This window comes from Neolamprologus brichardi, chromosome 3, assembly GCF_056152115.1.
Source record: "Neolamprologus brichardi isolate AB-2024 chromosome 3, ASM5615211v1, whole genome shotgun sequence".
In the NCBI taxonomy this organism is placed as follows: domain Eukaryota; kingdom Metazoa; phylum Chordata; class Actinopteri; order Cichliformes; family Cichlidae; genus Neolamprologus; species Neolamprologus brichardi.
This window is the reverse complement of record NC_142106.1, coordinates 3,189,317-3,216,044: the sequence shown is the minus strand read 5'-3', so window position 1 is coordinate 3,216,044 and position 26,728 is coordinate 3,189,317. Positions and strand designations below refer to the sequence as shown.

The 26,728-nt window shown below is 43.4% G+C and overlaps 3 protein-coding genes across 4 annotated transcripts in view; all 3 read left to right on the top strand.

The window, feature by feature from the left end:
* Nucleotides 1–26,728, top strand: part of LOC148103139 (uncharacterized) — a 193,774-nt gene that overhangs the window by 99,294 nt on the left and 67,752 nt on the right. The window lies entirely within an intron of this gene.
* psmb6 (proteasome 20S subunit beta 6) lies at nucleotides 44–3,708 on the top strand. The gene is made up of 7 exons (XM_006809315.3): nucleotides 44–214; nucleotides 734–801; nucleotides 886–951; nucleotides 2,924–2,989; nucleotides 3,069–3,198; nucleotides 3,297–3,441; nucleotides 3,521–3,708. The coding sequence occupies exons 1-7, from the start codon at nucleotides 59–61 to the stop codon at nucleotides 3,646–3,648; spliced, it is 759 nt and encodes a 252-aa protein (XP_006809378.3). The 5' UTR covers nucleotides 44–58; the 3' UTR covers nucleotides 3,649–3,708.
* The window catches only part of LOC102782809 (ephrin type-B receptor 4b-like), a 37,206-nt gene continuing 17,995 nt past the window's right edge, over nucleotides 7,518–26,728 (top strand). The window contains exons 1-4 of the mRNA XM_087838491.1: nucleotides 7,518–7,757; nucleotides 25,961–26,031; nucleotides 26,118–26,260; nucleotides 26,330–26,690. Coding sequence (XP_087694617.1) covers nucleotides 7,652–7,757; nucleotides 25,961–26,031; nucleotides 26,118–26,260; nucleotides 26,330–26,690 — 681 coding nt within the window. The 5' untranslated portion in view covers nucleotides 7,518–7,651. The remainder of the gene's footprint in view (nucleotides 7,758–25,960; nucleotides 26,032–26,117; nucleotides 26,261–26,329; nucleotides 26,691–26,728) is intronic.

The following is a 26,728-nucleotide window of genomic DNA, read 5'->3' as shown; positions in this document are numbered from 1 at the left end:
TAATCATATGGGAGTTGGTTTGTAACATGGATATTCCGCTAATAGCATAAATAAAATAATGTTAGGCTTTATGCGCGGACAGCCTCTACTCAGTCCAGTTATTCATAGAGAGAAGATGGCGGCAGCACCGGTGATGATGCCGTACTTCGGCCAGCAAATTTCGTCCAAAAGTGACCTGGTCCCGGACTGGACCCGCCAGGAAGTCAGCACCGGGGTAAGTACGTGGTCTGTGGTGTTGTGCCGGACCGAACCAGGCCCGCCTCGGTCCCGGTGGAGCGTCTTTAAACGGAAGATAGCGGCTGAATGAGACAGCAGTTCTGCAGCAGCTAACAGCGGCTAACGGTAGCTGTGTTTGTGAGGAGCTCCGGAGCACAGCGGGACCGGAGCGGGCTAAACTGCGGGGTAGAGTCCGCGGGGACACGCGTGTACTGGGTGGTTGATTAAAGATATTTAAATAACTACAGGGACGCGTGGAGAGCTGGCTAACGCTATGGTTGCATTGTGGGACAGACGTTTAACATTTCTGTGTTTTTCTCACTTGAGCGTTTTTCAATGTGGCGTAAATGGCTTGTCCGATAATGAGCTCACCGATAAAGGAGTCATTTAACAGTCTCAGAGGAGGAGGAGGGACACGGAGGGTGATGAAGCTGAGAGTTTAAACGGGAGAGATGCTGTCCGATAATGAGTGCAGGGTGTTTATCAGCCCGTTTACCTGTTTGTTGTCGTGTGTCAGACCACCATCATGGCCGTGGAGTATGACGGAGGAGTGGTGATCGGGGCCGACTCTCGCACCACTACAGGGTGAGAAAACAAACACTGAACACGTGACGATGGAGCCGAGTGCAGGAAACACTCCTTTAACCTGTCTGTGTGTTTGTGTTTCAGAGCGTACATCGCCAACAGAGTCACAGACAAACTGACTCGCATCCACGACAAGATCTACTGCTGCAGGTCAGTCAACCTCACTGGGCTGCATCACAGGAACTCTAATCAGAGCACAGAAAACCTTTCAGAATAAAACAGCTATGTTTTTAATCTGAGGAAGTCTTTCAAAATAAACTTTGTTTAGAAGCAGCAGTCCTCACAGAAACCCACAGTCTGCACTTTTTAGGGACTCTGTAACCTTGCAGGAACACAAAGTAACCGCTTTAGCAACCCTGAAAACCACAGAGACATGAAGGGATCTAAAGCCTGGGACCAAGTTTAGGATCTCTGGGCTTCTTAACGAGTCATTAAGGAGCCTGAGACATTTGTACAGCCTTCTTATGTAAAACTGAAGCCCCAGGAAACATTAAAAGGCAGTTTGAAATAATGTTTTACTGAATTCATTTGTTCATTAAGAGCCCAGGGAGACCTCTCATAAAACTTTAACCTTTGGTAAAGATGCTGAGAACTGTTTAAGCAACCTTAAAAGGTTTAAGGATGCAGGATTACATTGCCCAAGTAAAAAAAATTGATGTCAAATATTTGTGCTGTTTGTGCTGCAAGAATTTTTTTGTGCCACTATCATCTTAAATAATATTAACAAGAACTTTTCTGAAGAAATTTAAAGGGGCCTGCCAGTTGGTGCGTATCAGTCAAGCCCGAATTGCAGTTTCTGTTGACCAGTCAGGTCCAGCAGGCCTCAGGTTGGAGCATCAAACAGCTGACAAAAACAGATAGTTAGTGTCTGTCTTTGTTCAATGTGATGGAAATTTCCAAAATATTGTAGGTTTCCCTGCAGCTCCTTAGTGAAGGTCTCTCTATCTGTTGCATTGTGTTGTGTGGGTTAAAGGTAAGTGTTTATGGATATGCTAGAGGTTGTGGATCACTAACTACATTCCATAACATTACATTTATCATCTAGTGTGGTACCAGCAGGGTAAAAGCTAAAAGCTAATTATTGCTAATATGCTAACTAACATTAAGCTAATAGTAAGTGAACTGTAGCTTTTACATCAAAGTTAGCTGAAATGCTAATATTAACAAAATTGCTGACAAAGCTAATTATTGCTAATATGCTAATGGTAGCATGTGGGTTAACAGGTTAACTAACATTAAGCTAATAGTAAGTGAACTGTAGCTTTTACATCAAAGTTAGCTGGAATGCTAATATTAACAAAATTGCTGACAAAGCTAATTATTGCTAATATGCTAATGGTAGCATGTGGGTTAACAGGTTAACTAACATTAAGCTAATAGTAAGTGAACTGTAGCTTTTACATCAAAGTTAGCTGGAATGCTAATATTAACAAAATTGCTGACAAAGCTAATTATTGCTAATATGCTAATGGTAGCATGTGGGTTAACAGGTTAACTAACATTAAGCTAATAGTAAGTGAACTGTAGCTTTTACATCAAAGTTAGCTGAAATGCTAATATTAACAAAATTGCTGACAAAGCTAATTATTGCTAATATGCTAATGGTAGCATGTGGGTTAACAGGTTAACTAACATTAAGCTAATAGTAAGTGAACTGTAGCTTTTACATCAAAGTTAGCTGGAATGCTAATATTAATAAAATTGCTGACAAAGCTAATTATTGCTAATATGCTAATGGTAGCATGTGGGTTAACAGGTTAACTAACATTAAGCTAATAGTAAGTGAACTGTAGCTTTTACATCAAAGTTAGCTGAAATGCTAATATTAACTGACATTAGCACGTGGGCCAGCAAGTTGTATAAAATGAACAGGAGTGCACTTTCAGCAGAACCTACATGGCCTTTAATTGGGCTCCGACTGATACGCGCTAACTTTCAAATTTCTTTAGAAACGTTCTTCTTAAAATATTTTTAAAATGATAGCGGCACAAACATTTGACACCACTTTTGTCGGATTTGAAGAAGGGGGGTCTGTTGAGCACCTTGAGAACTTGTCTGAGGAACTCTCCTGATGAGCGGCTCCTCAGCAGACGCCATGCTCATGTTTGTGTTCTGGCTGCAGGTCTGGATCAGCTGCTGACACTCAGGCCATCGCTGAGATCGTCGCCTACCAGCTGGGCTTCCACAGGTAACACACACACACACACAGCCTTCCTGTCAGCTCAGGTGAGGCCAATACTCACCGGTGTCTTTGGCCCCGCCCACAGCATCGAGCTGGACGAGCCCCCATTGGTGGAGACGGCAGCCAATCTGTTCAGAGCGAGCTGCTACCGTTACAGGGAGGAGCTGACAGCTGGGATCCTGGTGGCAGGCTGGGACAAGAGGAAGGGCGGACAGGTGAGACCTCAGCGCTGATGCAGTCCTTCGTGTGGCCAGCAGATGGTGCTGTTTCCACCATGATGTAAAGCATCGTCTCTGTGTGTTACCTGTCTCAGGTGTACAGCGTCCCGATTGGTGGGATGTTGGTGAGGCAGCCGGTGTCGGTGGGCGGCAGCGGCAGCACCTACATCTACGGCTTCATGGACGCCAACTACAAACCCGGGATGAACAAAGAGCAGTGCATGGAGATCACCGCCGCAGGTAACGCACCGCTGCTGCTGCAAGGCATGCTGGGAGCTGCCCTCCACAACCGTCTCACTGACTCGCTGTCTCTCCTCAGCTCTGTCTCTGGCCATGGAGCGGGACGGCTCCAGCGGGGGCGTGGTCAGGCTGGCCAGCATCTCGGAGGAGGGGGTGGAGCGACGCGTCATCCTGGGGAACCAGCTGCCCAAGTTCTCCACACACTGAGCGTGCTCGGCTCCACTCACGTGTCTGTTATGTTAATAAAGTTTTCATTTTGTCTCTTCACTGTCGTCGTCTCATTGATGCTCAAATCAGTAACCACAGATCGATCATACCAACACCATGGGTCACTCTGTGGGTGCAGTTCCCCGAGTGTCCAGCAGAGGGAGACACAGACTCAGCAGTGAGTGCTTACAGTCAGGGCCATTCTGGGTTTAAGTTTGAGGTCAAAGGTCAGATCCTCAGGGGTGTGGCACAGCCTGAGTCTCCTCTCTGAGCGCTGTGTCCCCGCAGACCGCCATCTGTCTACAGAAATAAAGGAGTTTAAAAAAGTCACCTTTCATGGAGGCGCTTAGAAACAGGAAGTGCAGCTACCCACTTTCTTAAAGTGCTCGACAGCTGAGTTGGACTTTTCTGACTTAAACGTTTTAAATGAAGCGACAGGCCTCGTCTTGCTGATGTCAGTGTCGTCTGTGGCTGATCTGCTGCGAGAGGAGACCAAAGGCTGGGGGGACGTTTCCACTGCCAGGTCACAGGGACGACCGACACTCAGCTGTTACTGAGTGAGAGAGGCGTGAAGTCCAGTTTTTCATCTGGACTCTTTATTAAGGAACAAGAAAGTGGATGTTCTCCGTCACAGCGACCCTCCTTCACCCATGAGCTCTTCCTGTGTTTCCCCTGCTTGCAGCTCCACCTTCATCCTCCACCCCCCCCACCCCCCCCCCCCCCCCCCCCCCCCCCCTCCTCTGCACACGCTCAGACCATCTCAGGCTCTGACGGACTCGTGCTGCTCACGCTGGTGTTGAGGTCGTTACAGTTTCTGCTAAAAGTTTTATTAGATTTTTTCTTTTTACTTTATTTGTTTTTATTTCCAGGTTTTAATCTTATAATATTTTAAATGTTTCCTATTTTTTTATGATTTTTTAAATCATTTTCTTATTTTTCTTTTTGTTCTGTTTTAATTTAAAAAACCTCTTTTCTAAGTTAGTATTTATTTATTCTTTATTTTTACTTTATTTCTGCATTTTGTGTTTCCCATTGTGGTTTTTTATAACTACATATTTTATATTACCTCTATTTAACTTTTTTTTTTTTATTTATTTGTGTGCAGTTTAATTGTTTCATTTCTTTTTTAAATAAAAAACTTTTTATGATTTTTATATTTTTTAACCTTTTAATATTTTTTTCACTAATTAAAAATAAAATATAAATAATATTTGGTCTTTTTCATAATAGTTTTTCTGTCTTTTTAGTTTTTATTTACTAATATCTTATTTTTATTTATCTTTATTTGTTTCAATCATTTTTAGTTATTTTAAAATTTTCTTTGTTTCATTTTTTCTGCAGTTCTGATTTTATTTCTTTTCACTTCTGATAATATTAAGTTTTAGGTTTTAAACTTTTAAATTCTTGATTTTTCCGATTTATCTGACTTTTTATTTTAGGAAATCGTTTTTGTTTCGACTCTCATGTTATAATTTTTTGTCATTTTAAATTCATTTTATTTTGTTTTTCACCTTTTCAATTTAATTTAATGATTATTTTTATTTCTGCAGTTTGAATCGTCGTGTCTTCCTCCGCTGTTGTGACATCACTGGGGGGCGGGACTCTCACCTGTCTGTCAAACGTGTGCGCTCGTCAGTCAGGTGACAGTTTCCCACAGGCCTCCTCTCTGTTCTCTCCATCCTTCCTCCTCCTCCTCCTCTTCCTCTCCTTGTTTTGTTCTCCGGGCCGTTCACACCTCTGCCGACAAAGAGCAGAAACAAAGAGGAGCAGCAGGAGGACACCTGACTCCGTCTTTTGTCCTCAGACTGGGAGAAACAGGAGCTCGCCTCCTTTCATCTCTCTCTCTCTGTCGGGACTGAATGTCTCTCGCCCGCTCTCACCTGTCTTCATGGAGCTGCAGGTGAGAAACTTCAGCCTGACTGTAACCCCGCCCCCTTTAATGTGACAGTTAAAACAGAATCCTGGATCCTCACCAGTCTGACCAGTTCAACTCCAAACATCCAGAAAACACTTCAAAATAAGAGCTGGGTCTCCTTCCCTTCCAATCCGAGGCCATGCCGCTGAGGATTATGGGATAGATTGATCTCCTTCCCTAAAGGAGGCTCCAGTGTCTCCTCAGCTGAAGAACAAAGGAGGCCGTGCAGCTCCTTCCCTCCATGTTTGGGGAGTCACTGCAGGTGTGACTGTTTCATAAGGTCAGAAACTACCTGAGAGTGAAAGCACGGCTGCTGAGGAGCGTCCTCCTCCTCAGGTGTGGATTCAGTTTGTCAGACAGGACGAGAGACATTTACATAACAAACACCCAGAGAGAGAGAGGAACCCTGCTTCAGTTTCTGCTTATCTTTAATGAAGAAAATGAACCAGAAACAACACTAGCACGCTCTCTCACACACATGAAATGTGACTTTTTCCCACTGTCAAGAGTACTGATCACTGATTAGAACCAACAGGAATAAATAAATAAGATAATGTGTAATAAATGTGTAATAAAGTAATAAAGCGGAGCACAGTGATGCAGATATGTGTCAGTATCATGTGTGTTCATCAGCTGTTTTATAACTGATGATTCAGCCCTTATTAGAAACACAACAGACAGATTAAAACACAGAAATATGATTTGTTTAGACTTTTATTAAAGCTGGTTTGATCATTTTGTTCATATTTTATTTAATTTGTATTTTTTCTTTCAGTTGCTGAACTAGAGAAATTTTCTTAGGGTGGCAAAATGAAAGCTTTTAAAACACACATGTGCAGGTACATGTGTTTAAAGTGATTCAAGTGCAGCAGGTTTACACGTTTGATATAAATACAGTCTATACATGAATAAACATCTCAGTTAAATAAAACGTGAGTTTTCATTGTATTTACTGTGTCGCCTGTATAATAAGTAAACATGCAGCCATGGGGCAAAAACATAAAATCCTACTATCAGTTATATGTTTTGTAAAAACACGTTTAGTAAATTATTTTCTGCACAAATCTTGGTAAAAAATAAGCTTATATACAGCTGTTTATCTAAACATGCAGCCAATGCATCTACTTTTTTTGTACAACCATTTAAAATACAACTAAAACTAAACTAAAACAATCAAGTGTCGCAATAAGATGCCCACAAACATCCGCCACAGGAGAACAGCACAGGGATGAACCTTGACAACAGTCAAGAGTTTACACTGTTTTGTCACATTCATTATTACTCTCATTGTCACACGAAACAATACAGCGACTACACAACAAACTACACAACCCAACACACTAACTACACACTTCGCGCTAAGCGCCACAAATCTGGCGCATTGCCGCCCGTGTAGATCGTGTAGATCCGTCCCTGCTTTTTTAAGGAATTTGAAGTTTTTGGTGGATTCGGTCTCCAGGTTTCAAAAACAGACATGCGCAGACACGTTCTCTCCACATTCCTTCACAGTCTGTCTTCGCGGAGCCCCGCCCCCTTTGGAATGGCAGGCTCCTTCAGCCACTCACACTGCGGCTGCGGGTGTGTGGGCGTGGTCTCATCCAGAGGTGGAGGCAGAAAGTTGGAGCAGCTTTTGTTCTCAACTTTTTGTGCGCGTGTGAGCTGGGGCCGCAGACTGGGAGCACTGGGAGCGCTGGTGTGAGCTCCGGGAGTGCGTGTCCGCGCTGTGTGACTGTAACTGCGGCTTGGCGTGTGTGAGTGAGTGTGTCTGTGGTGCGGGACCTCCAGCTGTCCCACCGACCCCTGCGCGCTCTCCAAGCCGCCTCTCGCTGCTCCTCAGACGGCCTCGCAGGCAGCCGCGCCCCGCTGCTCTACGCTGGAGGGGAGAGGAGGAGGGGATGGAGGAATGAGGGGGAGCCGGGTGGGAGCTCGGAGCAGCTGAAGGAGCCGTGACTCCATCTTGGACACTTTGAGGACTTTTTTTCATTTTTCTCGAACTTTTCGGCTCCAATGAGGCGCGCGCGGCCGGCGGAGACCGAGCCCAGCTGACGTCAGTGATCGGTGATCGATAGGTGCGACCGGGACGGAGTAATGGGGGCTCAGCGGGGCCCCGCGGCCCACGGCCGGGCCTCCTCCTGCCGCGGGCTGCTGCTGCTGCTCCTCCCGCTGCTGCTGGGCTCCTGCAGGGCGGAGGAAGGTGAGTACTGATCAATACACACAGCTGCTGATCGATCCGCATCGGCCCAGAAACGATGACGTAATGTTACAGACCCATCGATCCTCAGAGAGGTTCAGTCACACACCTTTCTTCTTCTGTGGTTAATGAGTTTTTACATCCAGCTCAGAGAAGTTTGACAAACATTCAAACAAATGCAGACTGATGTGCTTTTACTGCAGTAGAGTCAGAGAAATCAGACTTTACTGCAGTAGAGTCAGAGAAATCAGACTTTACTGCAGTAGAGTCCCGCTGAGCTGCAGTAGAATCAGACTTTACTGCAGTAAACTCGGTTTCTTCGCTCCTCTGTCCCATCAGCAGGGTCGTGTTCAGGCTTTGACCCTGTCAGGATTCCTCTGCACAGTGAGAAGACTGTAAGCAGGTGCAGTAGTGAGCTGTGCACACCTTTACCTGCATGTTCATGAGTAGCTGACTAACTGTTCGGTCCGTTGCTCATACCGAGGCTGCGGGTCAGCCTCCCGGCCTCTGTGAGCCTCTGCAGGGCGACGGCGTGGAGCGTGTGGGGCTCTGAGGCTCTGATGAGGGCTGTCGTTGTGCGGTTTACTTCTTCACTCATGCTAAGGAGCCTCCACAGTAGTGACATGTTAGCAGGTCAAAGGTCAAGGTCGAGGACACTTGTTTCTGTCACGTTTGAGTTCAGCTCACATAAAAACAGAGCAGCAGACAGTTTGAGGTGGAAACAGCTGATGTGTTTGTGTTCACTGTTTTAGTTTTAACACAAACGTAAAACATGAGGTAAAGTTGCTGTTTAGAAGATAAAACGCGTAGAAGTGTTTGTGCTGATCAGATTAGAAATCAGAGTCACTCAAAAATCATTTTATATTTTGTGCGTTACAGTAAAACTGAAACTGAAAACTTTTGCACTTTTATAAAAGCGTCAAACGTTTAGTTAACGTGTTTTATTTACATCAAGATAAAATCTGAGAGAGCCAATCAGCAAACACGGGGGAAATAAATAAACATGAGAATAAAACGATAAGAAACGAGGAAGCATCCTGTTCACTCTCAGTTTACTCTGTGATCATCAGCTGGGACCGAGCAGGACGCGTCTGAGCGCGCTCAGTCGGCGTTTCTCTGGTTTTTGTCGTCGAGCTCTAAAGTGAGAGGAGCCCAGGCTGATGTGGTCACAGAGCACGCTCAGACAGCGCTCTGGAGCTTTTTACTGCAGCTGATTTGAGGATTTATTGGTTATTGATCAGGAATCCTCTGACATGTTCAGTGCTGTGTCTGAGCTGCAGTAAAACAATCATCCTTCTGTCATCACGCGTGACTCCACCGTGTTTAAATCCAGTTTCTAGCTTCAGGGCCTGATAGCTCAGAGCAGAAGCTGGTTTATTAGCACCAGCTAAATGTGACACGGGTTTAGTTGTCCTGGTAAAGCGGTCATGTGATCAGAGAAGCTGTTGACGCCCCAAAAAAGCTAAACCAGCTTTAAAAGAGTTAAACGTGTGCTGATCCCGCTGAGGGAAGCCAGTTTAAAACCAGCAGGCAGGAAACGGCGCTGCAGCTGCTTCAGATCAGCATGTGACTGGTTACCAATACCTGATCTATCACGCTGTTTGTCAACACAAAGGAGCAGCTGACTGTCACGTGACCCCCCCTCCCCAACAGGAAGAGCACAGGAAGTAGAGACGCAGGGGCCGAGGGTCTGAGAGCTGAAACAACAAACTGTTTGATAGCTGATAGATGGTTTAACTGCAGGTTATTGATCTACAGATACCTGCTGTTAGTGCTCGGTAACATTTCACTCATTAAAACCGGAGCCGAGACTCCTGGCATGTCATTGGTCAGGTAGTGCCATTAAACAGGCTCCAACAGCAAAACCTCAGTACAGAGGTCCAGTTCGGTTTAGCTGAGGTTAGCCTAGCGACAGCTACGACTTAGCTACAGCTATAGAACCAAGTCCGCCAGAGCTGATATTATATGTTTACATGCTGTGGAGCCATTTTTGGGAGCATTTCAAGTTGCTATACATCAATACAACCATTACAGCCTAAATTTTAATAATATGTCTGCATTAAGTGCATAGTAATTACATAAATTGCAAAAAAGTGCAATAAACTACAAAAAAATTGAAAATCGTTTTTGTTTTTTTAACATATATTTCTAGTTAGAGAAATTTAAGAGGCTTATCCCTCAAAACTGTAAATACAAAAAAGTTGCACAAAATAGTTTCCCACCACAGGAAATTTATTTTGAGTGTCTTCATAGTTTTATTTTTGAAATACACCAATTTTTATACACTGCAGGAAAAACGAAAATAAATATTATAGTGCAAATTTGCAAAAAAGCAGCATATGCATCAAAATAAACTATTTCCAGCAGTGCAATATGAGTCCTAAGCATCCCAGAAACGACACAGAAAGTCATAAAGTCAAACATAACTTTTAAAAACACCAGTATAGGCTCATGAGGCTATATGGTAAAAAACTACATTTCTGCAAAATGACGTCACTTCCGGTTTCGGGCAGGTCATGGCGAACATGCGATAGTTCGCGCTGATGGACGTAGGAAGTGTTATGAACAGCTGATCGGATCGGCAAAGCGTGTTTCTGGAATATTATGTTTTTGTTGCTGCAAGTGCTTTTTATGCAATTTTTGCAAAGCTATATGTGGAAGGAAACTGTGACCGAGGACAAGCTGATGGCATAAGATGTAAGTACAACTCCTCCGGTTTCATATGCAAAAACAATTATTGTGCTAGCTCACGTGGTTGCAGAGCTACCGGGATTTAAAAGTAGTTACGCAAAACAGAGCGTGCTGCTCTGACCGGCTTTAAAGGGTTAAAGCATTCATCCTCCTTCACAGTTGTGCTGTTAGAAGCGAGTTTCATAATGACATGTGAATAAAAAGCAGAGGACCGACAATAGAGCCCTGTGGAACTCCACCACCTGTAAAACAACACCTGGTGTCTGTTACTGATCTGTGCTGGTTACTGTCTCCACAGAAACTCTGAATTAGGCCTAAAACTTACACACACGTCCTCATGTTTCTCTAAAACCTCCTGGCTCTGTCATTAATCTGCATCTCTGCCTCAATAAACCTTACACTTGTGCTGTAAACATGGACGTTTCAGTCTGAGGGTGGAGTCTTTAGTGGACATTAGAGGAACGACCGTATTAAAGCTCAGCAGCCTCGTGAGCGTGTGTGCAGTCGGCTGAAGTTTATACAAACAGACACTCAGGAAGACTCGAGGATAAATAAATAACAGATTCACACACTCGCTCTGTAACGGCAGGTTAATCAGCAGCTGAGTGTGTGTGTGTGCTGGAAGCAGGATCATTGTTTCCTGCCAAACCAGAAAATTACCAGTTAGAAAACAATAGTGTGTGTGTGTGTGTGTGTGTGTGTGTGTGTGTGTGTGTGTGTGTGTGTGTGTGTTCAGACTCTGAAGGCTGTTTGAAGCCTCTCTGGGACTTTAACCCTTTGAAGGATCATCCAGCTTTGCTTCACCCGGCTGAGCTTCGCTCTGTGCCGGCTTCTCGCGCTCCACCTCTCAGCACAGAGGTTCACATGAAATCAGGAGTTTCTCACATAAAAACAGTGAAATTAGCTAAAGTGGTTAAATTAGACGTATTTCCTCTGGACTCTGGTGCCGCAGAAGCTTTTTTACTGTGGGTGTGTCCACATATTGTGCTCCATCTGCTCCCTGTCTTTTCTCTCCTCTTGTCTTTGTTCTGTTGTTCTTATTTTAACCCCGCGCACACCAAACCTCCCCCTCTCCACCTCTTTCTCCTGCCTCCACCTCTCCCTCTCGGCGCCTTTCTTCCGTCCATAAATCCCTTTAAAGGCGCTGGATTTAATTTCTGACTGAGGATTTACATGTTAAGTGCCGGTTTGTTAATCTGTTGATTGGCCCTTTGGAGGTTTAGCCCTCACGCTCACAATAAAGACCGGCATATGAGAGAGTGTCGCCAGGATTTTCAAAATAAAACGCCAGCCACATGTTAACTTTGACCTTTCTAACAATATCAGCTGTAATGTTTATACCAGTGCACAAATTAGGTCTGTCCAGAAGGAGAAGCACGTGAAGTTTTAAAAGAAAGTAATAATAATAATAATAATAATAATAATGGATTGCATTTATATAGCGCTTTTTGGGGCCCTCAAAGCGCTTTACAATACCACTATTCATTCACTCTCACATTCACACACTGGTGGAGGCAGCTACAGTTGTAGCCACAGCTGCCCTGGGGCAGACTGACAGAAGCGAGGCTGCCATATCGCGCCATCGGCCCCTCTGGCCATCACCAGTAGGCGGTAGGTGAACGACCGAGACTGTCCGAGCCGGGCAGACAGAAAACCTGCAGGTGATACAGAAACAGAGCAGTTTGCCTTTAAAATCACAAAAATAGGAATTTTGTTCTCTCAAAAGCTAAAAGTGTAAAAAATAACCTGACCAGGTAGAGGAGGGTTTAGGATTGTAAACACAGTAACAGTGAACATGTGAGTCCTAACATTCATAAGAATCAGACACCAATAAAGCATTCACATTAGTATTTGCTGTGACCATAACCGATATAATGTATACATAATAATTAGGGGTGGGGGAAAAATTGATACTGTGTAGCATCGTGATACTTTGTTTGCTAATAATGTATGGATACAGGGACAACAGAAATCGATATTTTGTTACAAAAAGGTTTTTGTGCTTCAGAGCATGTTGATCCTTTTTCTGAGCAAGAATCCTGACATTCCTTCACTGTCCAAATGTGACAGTTTACTTATTTTAATTTAAGACATGTTTTATTTTAATTAAGTTTAAAACTTTTTTATTTAATGTAAAATTATATTTTGTTTTAATTTACTTTCAAATTCTTCAGTTGCTGAAGGGGCTGCATAGTTTTCATAAACTGCATAGTTCAGAATAGCTATAATTGTACCAGATGGTTGATTCAGTTAAGTTGGACTAGACTGTAATACAAACCGTTCAGTTTGTCAACAATCAAACTGAAATGAGAGAAAGACTGAGTGTGAGACTTTGATATTAGATAAAATGAATATTGATAAAGTTTACCTTTATGTACAGAATCTGAATATCGCAAAATATTTTTAAAAATTGCAATAATATCGTATCGTGGGATGTATGGTGATTCCCACCTCTAATAATAATATTGTAAAACTATTACATTTGAATTAATATAATTGTTAAAGCATAATTTGAAAAGCTGAAGGAAAATATTTCATGTTGTGATCTCTAAGGAGCCTGGAGTAAACCAAAACATCCGCACATTTATTCACAGATGGTAAATAAACAGGCAGAACAACAGCTGAGCTGTTTTAAAAGAGATATGATCTCAGTGTCTTCAGTTTGCCCACAAAATTTTAGAGAATATATAAGATCATTTGCTTAAAATCTTGCTGATACAAATATGAGGCAAGTTCCCCTTTAACCTTTGTGACATGTGCCCCAACACCCATCATTACATTAAAAAACATTTTTAAAAAAGTGTAGAATATATGGAATACTTGGTGGAAAACCATCAGGATTTAAGAAATCGTCATCAGATGACGTTTTGTTTGTAACCTCACCCTGTCCGACGTGCTGTGACAGGCAGATATTTAACGCTTTCAGCTCTGTTATTTAGCAAGACTATAACTTTACATGATTTTTGGATGGTTTATATTACAGTGAAAGAGGTTAAACCAGAATGGCAGAGGACCAACAACAGCGCCCTGGGGAACTCCGCTGGTTTAAAGAACACATTCATTAACAGTAGTAATAATAGTAAAACAGTGGTGTCACCTGTTCTCAAAGCTGTGTCTCTGTTTCATAGTCAAAACAAGCTTTCCATAACTGTAGAAGCAGATTATAATCTTTCATGTTGGAGCAGAGGGAAGATTTGCTTAGAGGACAATTTTAGGTTCTGGGAAAGCGTCCAGAGCAGCAGGAAGTCAAACTACCACCTGAGAGTGACGCACGCTGATGCTGTGATCTCAAGCTTTTTCTGACACACCGGTTTCTGAAGCTGAAAAAGTTCCTTCACCTCACATTTACTCACCGAATGATCAGGTTCAGTGAAAAATGTCCATAACCAATCCTTTGATTTCATGTTACACCCCTACACCAACCCCCACAATGGCTTTATGTCCTCCCAGGGGGCTCCACCCCCCAGGGTGGAAAGCCTAAAGCTATAATGTAATGTCAAAACAGTCGATGGCTGAACAGCTCTGTAATCATCTTATCGAACCTGTTTCCATTTTTCAGCTCTCCGTCATTAAAACTGATTCTGAACACTAAAGTTTGAATCATTACATTTTCTAACCTCATCCAGAAAAGAGGATTTTAATGACGTTTCTAAATTTTCCTGTTCTTTCATCTTTTTGGAGGCTATACGGCGAACAGTGGAAAGTTTAACGAGCGTCAAAGTTACGTAACCACGGTTCTATGAGTGGAGGCACAGCTGACCAAGAGCTGGCGGCTGCTTTCGTGTTTGTTGCTTTTATGGTGGATTCTCACAGTGTTTGCTGTTCTCCATCTTCCTTCATCGGGTTAAGAAACTGTGTTTGTTCGGAGTTAAGTGGGTAACGGAGCCCACCCAGTAGTTTTTCAGCGATGTTTGGAAGTGCCTACATTCAGATATGTCAGATGAGGTTTTTAATTGCACAAAAGTTTTCCACCCATTTCAATCAAGTCATTTTCGATAAACAATATAATAAACTTAATGTGAAGGGTCTAGGATGGTTATTTTTTTTAATTATAATAACTAGTCTGATAAACCCAAATTGTTTAAATGCATAACATCCAATCACTGATTGGTTATGTTTTGTCTGGCAAACATGTCACATTGAATAAATAACTTGGTTGCGGGTAAAACTGTATTATTGTAATGCAGAGAAAACACATGTGCAGTCTTTTTAAAGCCTTAAATATTTAATGTGAATTACCTTTTGAATGCACCTTACTCCTCTTTTCATTGTGGGTGCCTAATCTAGAGCCGGTTTCATGCATTTCAAATAAAAACTAAACCACTTTCTAGGACTGAAAATATCTCTCACATTTTGCCAAAAAAGAAATTCACCAGTGATCGGTAGGAGGAGCCCACAGATGCTGCGGCCTCCATGGATTTCGTTTTTCCTCGCGTAAATTACCCCCGGTTTCCCTTTGTAAAGTTCAGCCTTCAAACCTGTTGAAATGTGGGCTGGTTGTCAAAAGGCACAGAGGCAGAACTGGCTCCGCACTGGCACCACGTCGATGGAAAAGAGATAATGGAGTAGGCCCTATTTTTCTTTCTCCGCAAAAACATCCCTGGAAGAGGTCCTACGGGGGCAGTTCCTGTGGTTGGAACAGTCACAAAGGTGCACTCTGACTTGAAATAACCTGCTTCCTGCTGTGGAAATCGGCCTCATTAGTGCAGTCAGGTATTGGCATACATTCAGTCATAGTTCCACTGTAGGCATTGGAGTAAATGAGGAAAAGAAAATTAATGTAAAACTCCATTTTTTGTGGGGTTGGGGGGGAAGCTGCTTGGAGCTTGCACTTTGTTTCCTTGACTCTACAGCAGAGGTTAGCATGACCCACAGAGACACGGCGGACGCACTAATGGGAAATACAGCAGGCGGAAATAAGGCGGACTGATCCTTTAAGGACGCTTTGAACCATCTGGATGCAAACGCAGTCAGCCTGCTTCGACTTGTGTCCAGAGTTCCTCCCCTACAGCTAATGAGTAACTTTCCATTCTCCAGACAAACGTCCTCAGGTGGTTTGATTTGTCCGCGGGCCAAAACTCCGATATTTTATAAACTGTCACATGTAAGAAGCAGAAATGTTCTCAGTGCGATTCCTTCCAGTTGACTGTGGGATAATCTCTGCAGCTGTGGAACATTTTTCCAACCGGATGGTTCAAAGAGTCTTTGAGGATTGAGTAAATATCACCAGCAGGGCAAGTTTTAACCGTCCTCCCATGTTTTCAGATGTTTTATGTGCTGATTGCTGAGGAGAACAAACAGAGCTGCAGCTCGTTGTGGAAGATTCCTGACATGTGAGATGAGTCAGAGGCAGTTCAAACAGCCCGAATCATCGATCGGAGTGTTGACAGAGAGAAGATAAGGTGCTCAAACAGAAAGTGATGAAGACGAGCAGGAACAAACATAACCTCCATTCAACTCTCTTAAATTATACAAACACTGTCTGTCTACTGGCAATGAAATGTGTGTTTAAGACGTACAGTAAATATACACATCAGAAACAAGTAGAACCAACATAGTGCCCAGTAAAGGCTTACCTTAAGATCCAGTACAAAGCTTGGTACTGTCCGAACAGATAGCTGTAACTCAGCAGGTCATCTTCTATTCAGAAGGTTGGTGGTTCAGACCCTGGCTGCTCCAGTCTTCAAATATCCCCGGGCACAATGCTTACTCCACTAACTCCTTCATCCTCCATCCTCCCTGTGCTTGTATTAGCCTAACCATAGTTCAGCAGCTAGACACCAGTTAGTGCATTGCTTTATGTCAGCTAACCCTCCAGATGTTTACTTCTAGCTGGGTTGCACATTTGAAACCCTTCTGTCAGTGTGTGGTGCATCAGCTTTAGACGGCAACTAGCTTGATAACGTCCAGCTAACTTAGCTAAGGCCTGATTTAGATTTCTGAGGTGTCTTTTTAAGGTCTATGATGTAACCTACATAAGTGGCCAATGGTGTCGCCATTTATGCATGTTTTGGTACCTTACGTGGTAATCACTGTGTGGTCGTTTCCCAGTGATTTATATGTGGTGCCAGCACATAGGAACAAATCAAATGCTGGCACCCTTTCCCTCAGGTCCATTCTGGTAGTTTCAGCAATCTCCTTCCAGGAGTTTACTGACATGTGTGAGTCCTTATATGGATGTTGTGATTATGCTTCCATCATACTGAGGCTAGGATATTCTCTCACTGACGAATTTGAACATTGTGGTGAAAAAGCAGACGGAAGAAATCTATCCAGTCGTTCAGTCTGACGTCACTAGCCGTGTCTGGACCTAAACTCCGCTGCAGGTCCATATATCAAACGATCACTGTGGCATTACTGAGAGTTGAAAAACTGTCTAAAGTCTTTCATCTTTAATAAAATGATCAGCATTCTGCTCTACCAGGTGTAACAATTGAGTTTAACATCCAGGCATCCATGAAAATATATTATGAAAACATAAATGAAGACAGAAAACTAAACAGCAGTGACGTTTGTAGGGTTACTGAAGTTTGGCTAGCTGGTATATAATGATGTGCTACGTGACCGCTAGCGACACAGCTATGTTAGCATAATATAAACAAGCTAACTTTTTTCCACTCGATAAAAGTTAACGTGAGTGTTCTCGGTGGTCAGGAACAAATGTAATCGCATGGCAGGATGCTGTAAACGGACCAAACTTCAGCAGGAGAACAACTGAGATAATCCATCCACAATACGAGGTTAGTCATTCATATACTGCTGCATGGGCTGGGCTGTAGCTACATCCTAAGGTTTTAAAAACTGAGCTTAAATAAATGATTAGCGGTAATAAAAGCCGAGGGAGGTCAACAGTGATCACTGACTGTTTTAGGAGCTTTTTGAGATTAAATAGAAGAAAATACATTAAACATGTTAACAACACAAAAGCCATATTAAACGCAGACTACTTTAGGAAGTAGGATTCGTCACGTCATCACTTAACGACCGGATGGAGCTGAACGGACCAATCACAGCGTTTGCAGCTGTGGCAACGTGCATTTCCATTTCCAGGTAGATGCACGTCAGGTTACTGCGTAGGGTTTCAAAGAGGCTTGCAGTTGCAGCATAGTTTTTCCCGCTGAAGCATAAATCTTCATACCTTTTTCAGGAACACCTGGACTTTAAACTTTATTGGAACACGTGGGCGAACAGCCACACTGACCGTTTTATTGGAACTGAGCTAATTTGGACCTTTTTATCTCTCAGCGGTGCCTGAAGGAGCGTTTGGACCAGGAACTAATGCCTCCTGCTGATGACATACATGTGAAACTGTCCTCTAACAAACTGGGCTGAGCCACATGATGATCCTGGCTGCAGTGTGATGACAGAGGGAGGCATCCACGGACCCACACTTTGTGCCCTCACCTGTTCCAGGCAGTGTATCCAAGCTCTGGCTTGTTTGCTCTGCAGCTGTCTCTGCTAAAGTTAGAACATCCTTTACGGCCCCAAAATCAGCCATAAATCTGCAGTTTTCTCCACATCCTGCACCAACGTTTCCACAAAAAGAGAACACGTCGTTGACGTTTGCAGAAAGAAAAAGCTCTATTGTTCTTGTTTGTTGTCTTTTAACAAGACGGAGCAAATGAAATGACCCTCTGGAAGTACTTAAAGCACTGAGTGTGCGGGTGTTTCATTAGTGCAGGCTGGCATGATGTGTGGTTTTTAGCCCTGACGTGGAGACACATCACATGACCTTTAGCACAAATCTTAATCTGCACTCGAGTCAAACGTTCGTTTTCTGCTCTTCCTGCACAGCCGGTCAGATGGTTGTTTTTAGATCTTTGAGATTAAAAATCGCACAAAGTTCAGCGAGCAGAAAAGCAGCAACTAAAGCAGAAGAAGAAGGAGAGGGTGAAAGGAGAGGGAACAAGGAGTCGAGGAATGAGAGGGAAGAAAGGAGGAGTGAGATAATCAGGTTTATTAGAGAGCAAGTCGCAGCACGAGACCACACGCACCAACGCACACGCAGCCCGACCGGCTTGTGTAAACATCCCGCCAGCGTTGTCATGGTAATTTCCGTGTCCTCGTCATGCACTCTTATCGCAGATGCACTGTTTACAGCGTGTGTGTTCCTTTGTGTGTTTGTGAGGACCAGAGTGCAGCGGGGACGTTTCTGCTGGTCCGAGGATGCAGACCCCAGTCCTCGCAAATACAGGACTGTGTGTGTGTGTGTGCAGTTTACAGAGTCTATATAAACCAAACACACACATGCTGAGGCTTTGATTGGCTCAGGCTGCGATGCTGATTAGAAACGCGTGTGCATAAACTTTATTCGTCCCTTGCGGTTGAGACTTGGAGCTCATAACTTCAGCAGCTTCAGAGAAACGAGTTAATGTGGCGGCTTTTAGAAAATCAACAAAAAGGAGACGAAGCTGCAGGCGCGGCGATCTCGTGTCACGTCATCGCAGGTTTCTGTGGTGTTTGCTATCACCTGACTGCGCATCCAGTACTTACGATCTGAGGCCGTACCCCTGATCACATAGCATGACATCACAGCCCCGCGGCGTCAGAGGCAGCAGAGAGCAGCGAGGCATTCAGGTGCCGCAGTAGATCAGATACATGAACCCGTGAACATCCTGAAGGGGGGAAAGACGAGAGCGCACACGCATACCAGAGGGGAGTGTCACTAAAACTGCTACACAACCCGAACCCTAAAAAACCTGCTGTTCCTCTAACATCCCTGCACCAGGCTAAAATTGTCCAACTGCAGTAAAAGTACTTGGACTTTGTGAACATCTGACATGCCGTCAAATAAAAACACTGCAGATGCTCTTTAGCTTTACACAGAGAAACAGGACCAGACTTGTATATTTATAACAGACTAAACATAATAATACAACACGAGCACATGTGTGTATGAAGCGTATATGAGCTGAAGCGTTTTCTGATCAGTGTTTGCTTAGAGGTGGTGGAGTTCCACAGGGCCCTAACTTTTGACATATAGTGTTTTTAAAGCCACTATATGTTTATATGTTTATCACTAAGTCAGTTTGGTTTTATAACTCGTGACTCAGGCTTACATTTTGCAGCATTTGAAGTGTCGGGGCCAGTGTTGGTCAAGTTATTTGAAAAAAGTAATCAGTAACTAATTACCGATTACTTCCCAAAAAAGTAATCCCGTTACTTTACTGATTACTTATTTTCAAAAGTAATTAATTACTTAGTTACTTAGTTACTTTTTAAAAACAGGATTTACAACCTGAATAGGTGATAAAGTGATAGATCTTTCAGCCCAATTCTACTTTTTCTGCATAATCATCATACAAAATGTAATCAAATGGAAAAGTCTCTTTTTAAAACTTGTTTTATTAGTTTTAATCTTTTAACTTTATGCATCAAGCAAACATGTAATTATCTGCAACATTCTCTGACTGGAAGAAATTAGTTTAATATTTAAACCTATTTTCTGCACATTCCAGCACATAAAATAAAATATTTTGTGTGTTTACACTCAGTCTTTCAAATAGATGCAAGTAAAACACAGCAGAAAATAAATAAAGTCAAAGACTAGCGGTCCTATTGCTCTATTTTCACCTGTAAAGCAGGAGTGCGGTAGGCGGAGGGTTACCCTGGTGCAGGTGTGCAGCGGTCAGTGGAAGAATCCGCGAGTTTCTCTGTGAGTTTCCCATTACGTCGTAGCTACTCGGTGCTTGTTTGGAAGTTTAGGGTTTTTTTCGCTGTAAAAAGAAGTTTTCTTCCCACGCACAACGGACACTAATGTTTTTGTCACTTTTTATGGAATCAAACTCAAAGTAAGGTCAGTACTTCCACGCTTTAAACGCTGCACGCTCATACTCTCTCTGCACTCGATATATGATCCATTGTTGATCTGCACACAGCTGTTGTCACGAACGTCGCACTCGCTTACGTCACTGTCATGAGACATTCTCGCAGAAAAATCACGGTTTTAGTAACGCAGTAACGCAGCGTTCCTACGGGAAAGTAACGGTAATCTAATTGCTAGTAACGCGTTACTGCCCATCTCTGGTCGGGGCTTCCATAACTTACAGGTAGCTGCTAGCTTGTCTGCTAGGCTTCACGTTAGCTGGTACCTGAACTGGACCTGTGGACTGTTTGTGCTTTTGGAGTCTTTTAGAGCATTTCTAATGCAGTTCTTTGACCAATGATGTGGCTGCTGTGTGGTTAATGGTGAAATTGTAGGATTTTAGTTGCTTGAGCACTAAGTCTGTGGATGCAGCTTGATAGCCAGTCTAGCTAGCTGATAGCATAGCACTTGAACCTCTCGTGCTAACTGCGCTAACATGGCAGCCACACTACTAATGTTGACTCAACTCTGTGTCTGCTGGTTTTTCGTGGTTTCCTGGGATTTATTAGTACAATAGTAGACCCAAAAGTAGAAGCACCGTAAGGGTTTCTACTGCTTTGCTGAGTTTAGAGGTTTATCGGAGCTCCCCGTGAAGAAGTAAGAGGCCCGTGTGTGCGTGAGGAGACGCCGACCTCCTTCTCCTGAGCGTATCACACTGGCAGAGGTCACATTTCCATCATGTTTTCCACTCTTGGCGTTGGAGCGTCTGCTGCAGCAGATTAATCATCACACAGCGAGCTCTTGACTCGGCGCTCCTGCTCATCTGTGTCCGCGAGCTTCGTACAGGCGCTCCGAGACGCCCGGGGAGAATTACAGACGGCTTCATTCCTCAGCTGCTGCCAAGCAGAACGATGGAAGGGCCGCTTTCCCTTTCTCCACGCTGTAATTACACACACACACACACACACACACACACACACACACACACACACACACACACACACACACACACACACACACAGGGTCAGGCGCTCCAACTGTTTAAATCTGCCTGTCGGTTAATTAAAACGAGAAGTGACTGAAGCTATTAGAGCAAATGAATGACTGTGTGTGTGTGTGTGTGTGTGTGTGTGTGAGAGACGCAGGCAGGTCAGTGTGTTTTTTCACACCACTACAGATTATTAATCTGGTTAAAGAGAGCTGATGAAGTGTAACTGACGTGGACTCACAAACACACGCACACAAACACACACACTCTCCAGAGCTGTATTTGTGTGTGTGTGTGCGCGTTTGTCTGCCTGTTGTGTGAGGACCATGGTTAGATCTAGACCTTATAAGGACATCAGACCTACAAGTGTCCGTTTGAGGGTTCAGATCACAGACTGTAAGATCAGTTTTTCACTTTGAAGCCTGAACTTCAGCACTTTGTTTGGATGATTGATTCATCCTTCAGTCTGCAGGTCGACGATCATTTAGAAAAACAATATTTAATATAGTTTGGACGATTCTTTCTTCTTTCTTTGTCTTAAAGCTGTGCGATCAAAGGGTTTAATAGTGTGGACCGTCCCCCACACCTCTAAGCTAACACTCATTTTACCACTTTAATCGAACAGACCAGTGCAGCTTTAATCCTGAAATATAATATGTGTTTTTCCCCATGATAGAGAAATTCTACTGTAGTAAATGACAGAAACCTAAAGTGTAAGAAATGAGTGTAGCTCATTAATGTCATTATAAAACTGAAAGGTTTTGTTAATTAATGGTTTAATTATTTATATAGCACATTTAATTACAACAGGACCAAAATGCTGTACAAGAATACAACATACATAATAAAATAACAAATAACACAAAATCTCTTTTTTGTCTTTTATTTAATCTACTGTGGACCCATTTAAAAAAAAAAAAAATTTCTTTCTGATCTCTTTTAGGGCGTTTCGATATAACGATGATTCACGTGATTATTGTTTGTTTCGTGGTGTCGCAAATGTGCATTTTTTGTATTTTTTTTTTCCGTTTTGTATGAAAAAATACAACAAAACGACATCTTGTATTTATTTGTATTTATTTCTTAAGGTTCTCTCTTTCTCTCATATTTAATATAAACACACTGCGGACAGACAAGCGACTGTTTTCATGCGTTGACGGTAAAACCATCGCGTGGCTCCTGCGTCCGCTTGTTTATTTTCCACATAAACCTTTCACAATAAAGCTCAAGATCCTGTTGAAATGTAAAAAAATAAACTGAATCAAGTGAAAGAGTACACAGAGTGTTTACAGATGAAAAGCAAAGAAATAAACCTTAAAACAGGCTTTTCCCGCAGCTCGGGGATAATAAATAAATAATAAATACTCACAAAGAAAATGTCTAAAAATGTATCGTTTCATGCATCGGTCAAAACAACTACTCCAGGTGACCTGCAAAATAAAATAAATCCAGAGATTTACAGAAAATGTAAACAATGTGTGATATATATCGTTGCTGGGACGATAAATGTCTTATATCGAGCTTTTAGTCATATCGCACAGGCCTAATTTCTTTGTCGGTCTGTTACTTGATTACTTTGGTGTTATTAGCAGAGACAGGGAGATCTTTATTAGTTACACAAAGTGTGAAACGTGAAAACACAGTTAAAGGTCTAAACTTTAAATTAGTGCAGTCCAGCAGGCCAGATTGGAGCTTTAGACGTGTTTTTCATGTGGAAAATGTCAGTGCACACTGAAAATAATACCAAAATGAAGTAACAGGAAATGACTTTAATTTCTGTCTCTTTCAGTTTGATCCAATTTTTCGGCACAGCCTGAAGTGTCACAGTCTCCGTTCACGTCTACACGACTGACAAATGTTTGATTAAAGTAACTGTGAGAACGAATCTTTTAAAAAAGCAAATCTGCAATAATAACAAAGGCCAGTTTCCATAATGTTGGATTTTCTAAGCCTAACAAAAGTCATCGTGTGGGATTTATGTTATTTTGAAAGCATTCATCCATCACAGCCAATAGCTACGAGCGCCACAGACACTAAACAGGAAGTGAGCCACGTAAAAATGTAAAACATGTCCGTCGGGCCTCAAATGTTTCCACGCCCGCCTCACTGAGCCGTTGCGATGATTTTATTGATGTACTTGTGTTATTCTGAAGGCACCTGTCTGTCACAGTCAGCAGAAATGAACAAAGGTGCGTATTAAACGAGTGCTGCTAAAGAGGAAGTGAGATCACATCTCAGAAAACGGCCTATCAGTGCTTCCAGCTGTGCTCGTGACACGCTAAATTTAAGCTCGCAGCAGAGCGGCGCGCTGATTTATGCAGAGTACAGCACCAAGACGTTTACATTGTGTGGATGTAGGCTGCAGCATCAAAGCCTGAGCTGAGGCCTGTCATATTAAAGGTGGGGGAACACCACCCTCCCCTGTAAACGAGTCCTGCAGCGCGCTCAGATTTATCGCTCTGAGCTCTGACTGAAAACAGCAGCATTAATGTTGCATTTGTGTGGGACTACTTTCTGCAGAGGACTGATATGAACGTGTGGTGGTTGTGGAGGTCTAAGAGGCTTAAGAAGAGGGAAAGTGTGAGAAACGTCTGCATTTTTCACCGTGTGTGTCAGGGTTAAGCCTCCTGAGCCTCGCTCCTCCAACGCTGATTACACACCATCACTCACGGCAGATATTACACATGTGCAGGCATGCTTCGAATGTGTGTTTGTCGGGGTGTAGCCTGGTCTTCTTCACCTGTCCTCCTTCCTCCACAGAGACTCGCAGAGGGAGAAAGAGGCTTTGTGTTGTATGACCGTCTGTGTTTTTACTTTCCCTGATTGAAGCCGCTGAAAGACCTCCAGTGGGTGTTCTGGCTGAACCTGCTGACTCCCAGTGAAAACTCTGAAACTATCAGAGCTGATCTGGTTCTGTTGCTCCGTCTGAGGCCTCTGAGTTTCTGTCTGCCGGAGTCACCGAGTGGTTCTGATGGTTTCAGGGTTTGTTGAGCTTCCAGTGGACGCGAGTGCACAAGTTCAGAGACACCTAGGTGTTTTCAAAAGAGGTCGTAAAAGACGTGATTTTTAAAAAAGACCCGTTAAATTTTACATGACTTTAAGGAGCTCTGGAACATGGGATGTTTTCAAAGGGGCATTTTAGTAAAATTGAAGAGTTTTTGCATTAAATACAATGTTGGAGGCATCTGAGTGGCTGAGAGGCTTTGATACACCTTGACTGTGGGGATGATTTAAGGCTTCAGGCTGACTTTTAGGAGGTTTTAAGCTTTATAAGGTTAGAAGAAGCTGTTTTACAGGAGGTTTGAAGAGCATTTAGGAGAACTTTGGAGGAAGTTTAGTAGGGCGATATGACCAAAATCTCATATCCCGATATAAGAATTCATCTATCGTCTGATAACGATATAAATCACAAAAATGTAACATTTTCTGTAAATTCTGTGAATCTCGGGCAGCTCGACTTGCGTGAAGTGTTTCCAGCTGGGCGTCATGTAGCTGGAGTCGAGTGTTTTAACCGATGCATGAAACGACACATTTTTAGACATAAGTTGTAACGGACGCCGTTTTCTTTGTATTTATTACACGGCGTGCTGCGGGGAAAAGCCTGTTCTAACGTTTGAGTCTAAGGTTTATTTTTTAGCACCTGGCGTCTTTTTTACTTCTCATCTGTAAATAATCTGCTCTTTAACGTGATTCAGTTTATTTTGAAAAGTCTCAACAGGATCTTGAGCTTTATTGTGAAAGGTTTATGTGGAAAAAAGCAGACAGGCGATGGTTTTACCGTCGTTGTTGCTAATGACAACGCATAAAAACAGGCGCTTGTCCGTCCGTAGTGTGGTTATATTAAATATAAGAGAAAGAGAGAACTTTAAGACATTAATAATAACTACAGTGACATCAAAACATGAAAAAATGTCGCCGTAAACAGTTTATTTTGCGACACCACGAAACAAACGATAGACGTTTTTATATCGTCATCCGATATGTATCATTATATCAAACAGCCCTAATTTTTAGGGAATTTAGGGCCTTTTTAGAGGTTTTGAAAAACTTATAGGAGGCTGCTGGGACCATTGAGTCTGGAAAGATTCCCAAGTGGCATCACTGCTGTTTGAGGAACTTGTTGATAACCTTGAGGGGTTTTACAGATAACTTTAATGCAGTTTCAACAAATGATATTTTAAGGAAGGACCTTTAACACATCTAGGCTTCAAAGAACCATCAGGAGGTTGTTGTGCTCTTACATTACCAGTTTGTGGTCATTTGGGTGACTGTTAAGAGGCTTTTCGACATCTTTAGAAGGTTGTGGGGGTCCATTGGGAGTCTCGTGACTTGAAGGTATGTTGAGGACCTTAAGAGGGTCTTTTAAAAGGTTTTAAGCAAACTTGAAGAGGTTTTAAATAACATTTGCAGCTGTTTTAAGAGGTTTGGAAACACTTGTAGGAGGCTGCTGGGATCTTTAAAATGGTCCAAGAAGTCCTGAAAGGTCCCAGGTGACATCAGTGCTGCTTGAGGACGTTGCTGACAAACTCAAGGAGGGTGTTTGAGGGATGTTTCAAGGGGCACAAGCATGTCGTTGGAGCGTTTGAGGAGAGTGTGCCTGTGGAGGACTGTGTCGAGGTTTTAAAGGAGTGCTCAGTGGCTGAAGACCTGCAGTGGGATGACCTTTGGGTGATTTTTAGATGTTTTAATTGGACTTGCTGACTGTTGCTGTCTGTGTTTCAGACGTGCTGATGAACACCAAGCTGGCCACATCTGACCTAAGATGGACGAGCTACCCTGCTGATGACTCGCAGGTACGCATCGAAGCTAATCTGTTAGCTTATAGCTAACACTTTGCAGTGCTTTGAACGAAAAGCTCACCTGTGACCTCTGTCCTCAGTGGGAGGAAGCGAGCTCGAGGGACGATCACCAAAACACCGTGCGGACCTACGAGATCTGCACCATCACCAGCACTTCTTCCTATTGGCTGAGGACGCGCTGGATCCCTCTGAAGGCGGCGACCACGGTCTACGTGGAGATCTGGTTGGTGGACAGTTGTTTGATGTTGATTAACGCGGAGAAACGAATATGACTCTGAACGTGTCGGCGCAGGTTTTCCATGATGGAGTGTTCCAGCCTGAGGCAGCCGTGTAAAGAGACCTTCAACCTGTACCACTACCCGTCAGACGCCGACGACGCCACGCCCACCAGCCCGGCCTGGATGGAGAACCCTTACATCAAAGTGGCGACAGTCGCCGCTGACCACCTGATGCTGCGTGGCGCCAGGGGCCGCCCTAATGTCAAGGTGCTGCGTCTGGAGGGGCTGCGTAAGGCGGGGCTTTACCTGGCCTTCCAAAGCCAGAGCGCCTGCATGGCGTTGCTCTCGGTGCGTGTGTTCTACAGGAAGTGCCCGCCCCTGCGCCGCGCCTTCGCCTCTTTCCCTGAAACCGTCCCCCACTCGCTGGTGGAGCAGGTAACCATAGCAACAGTGGAGTATATAACAAGCTGACC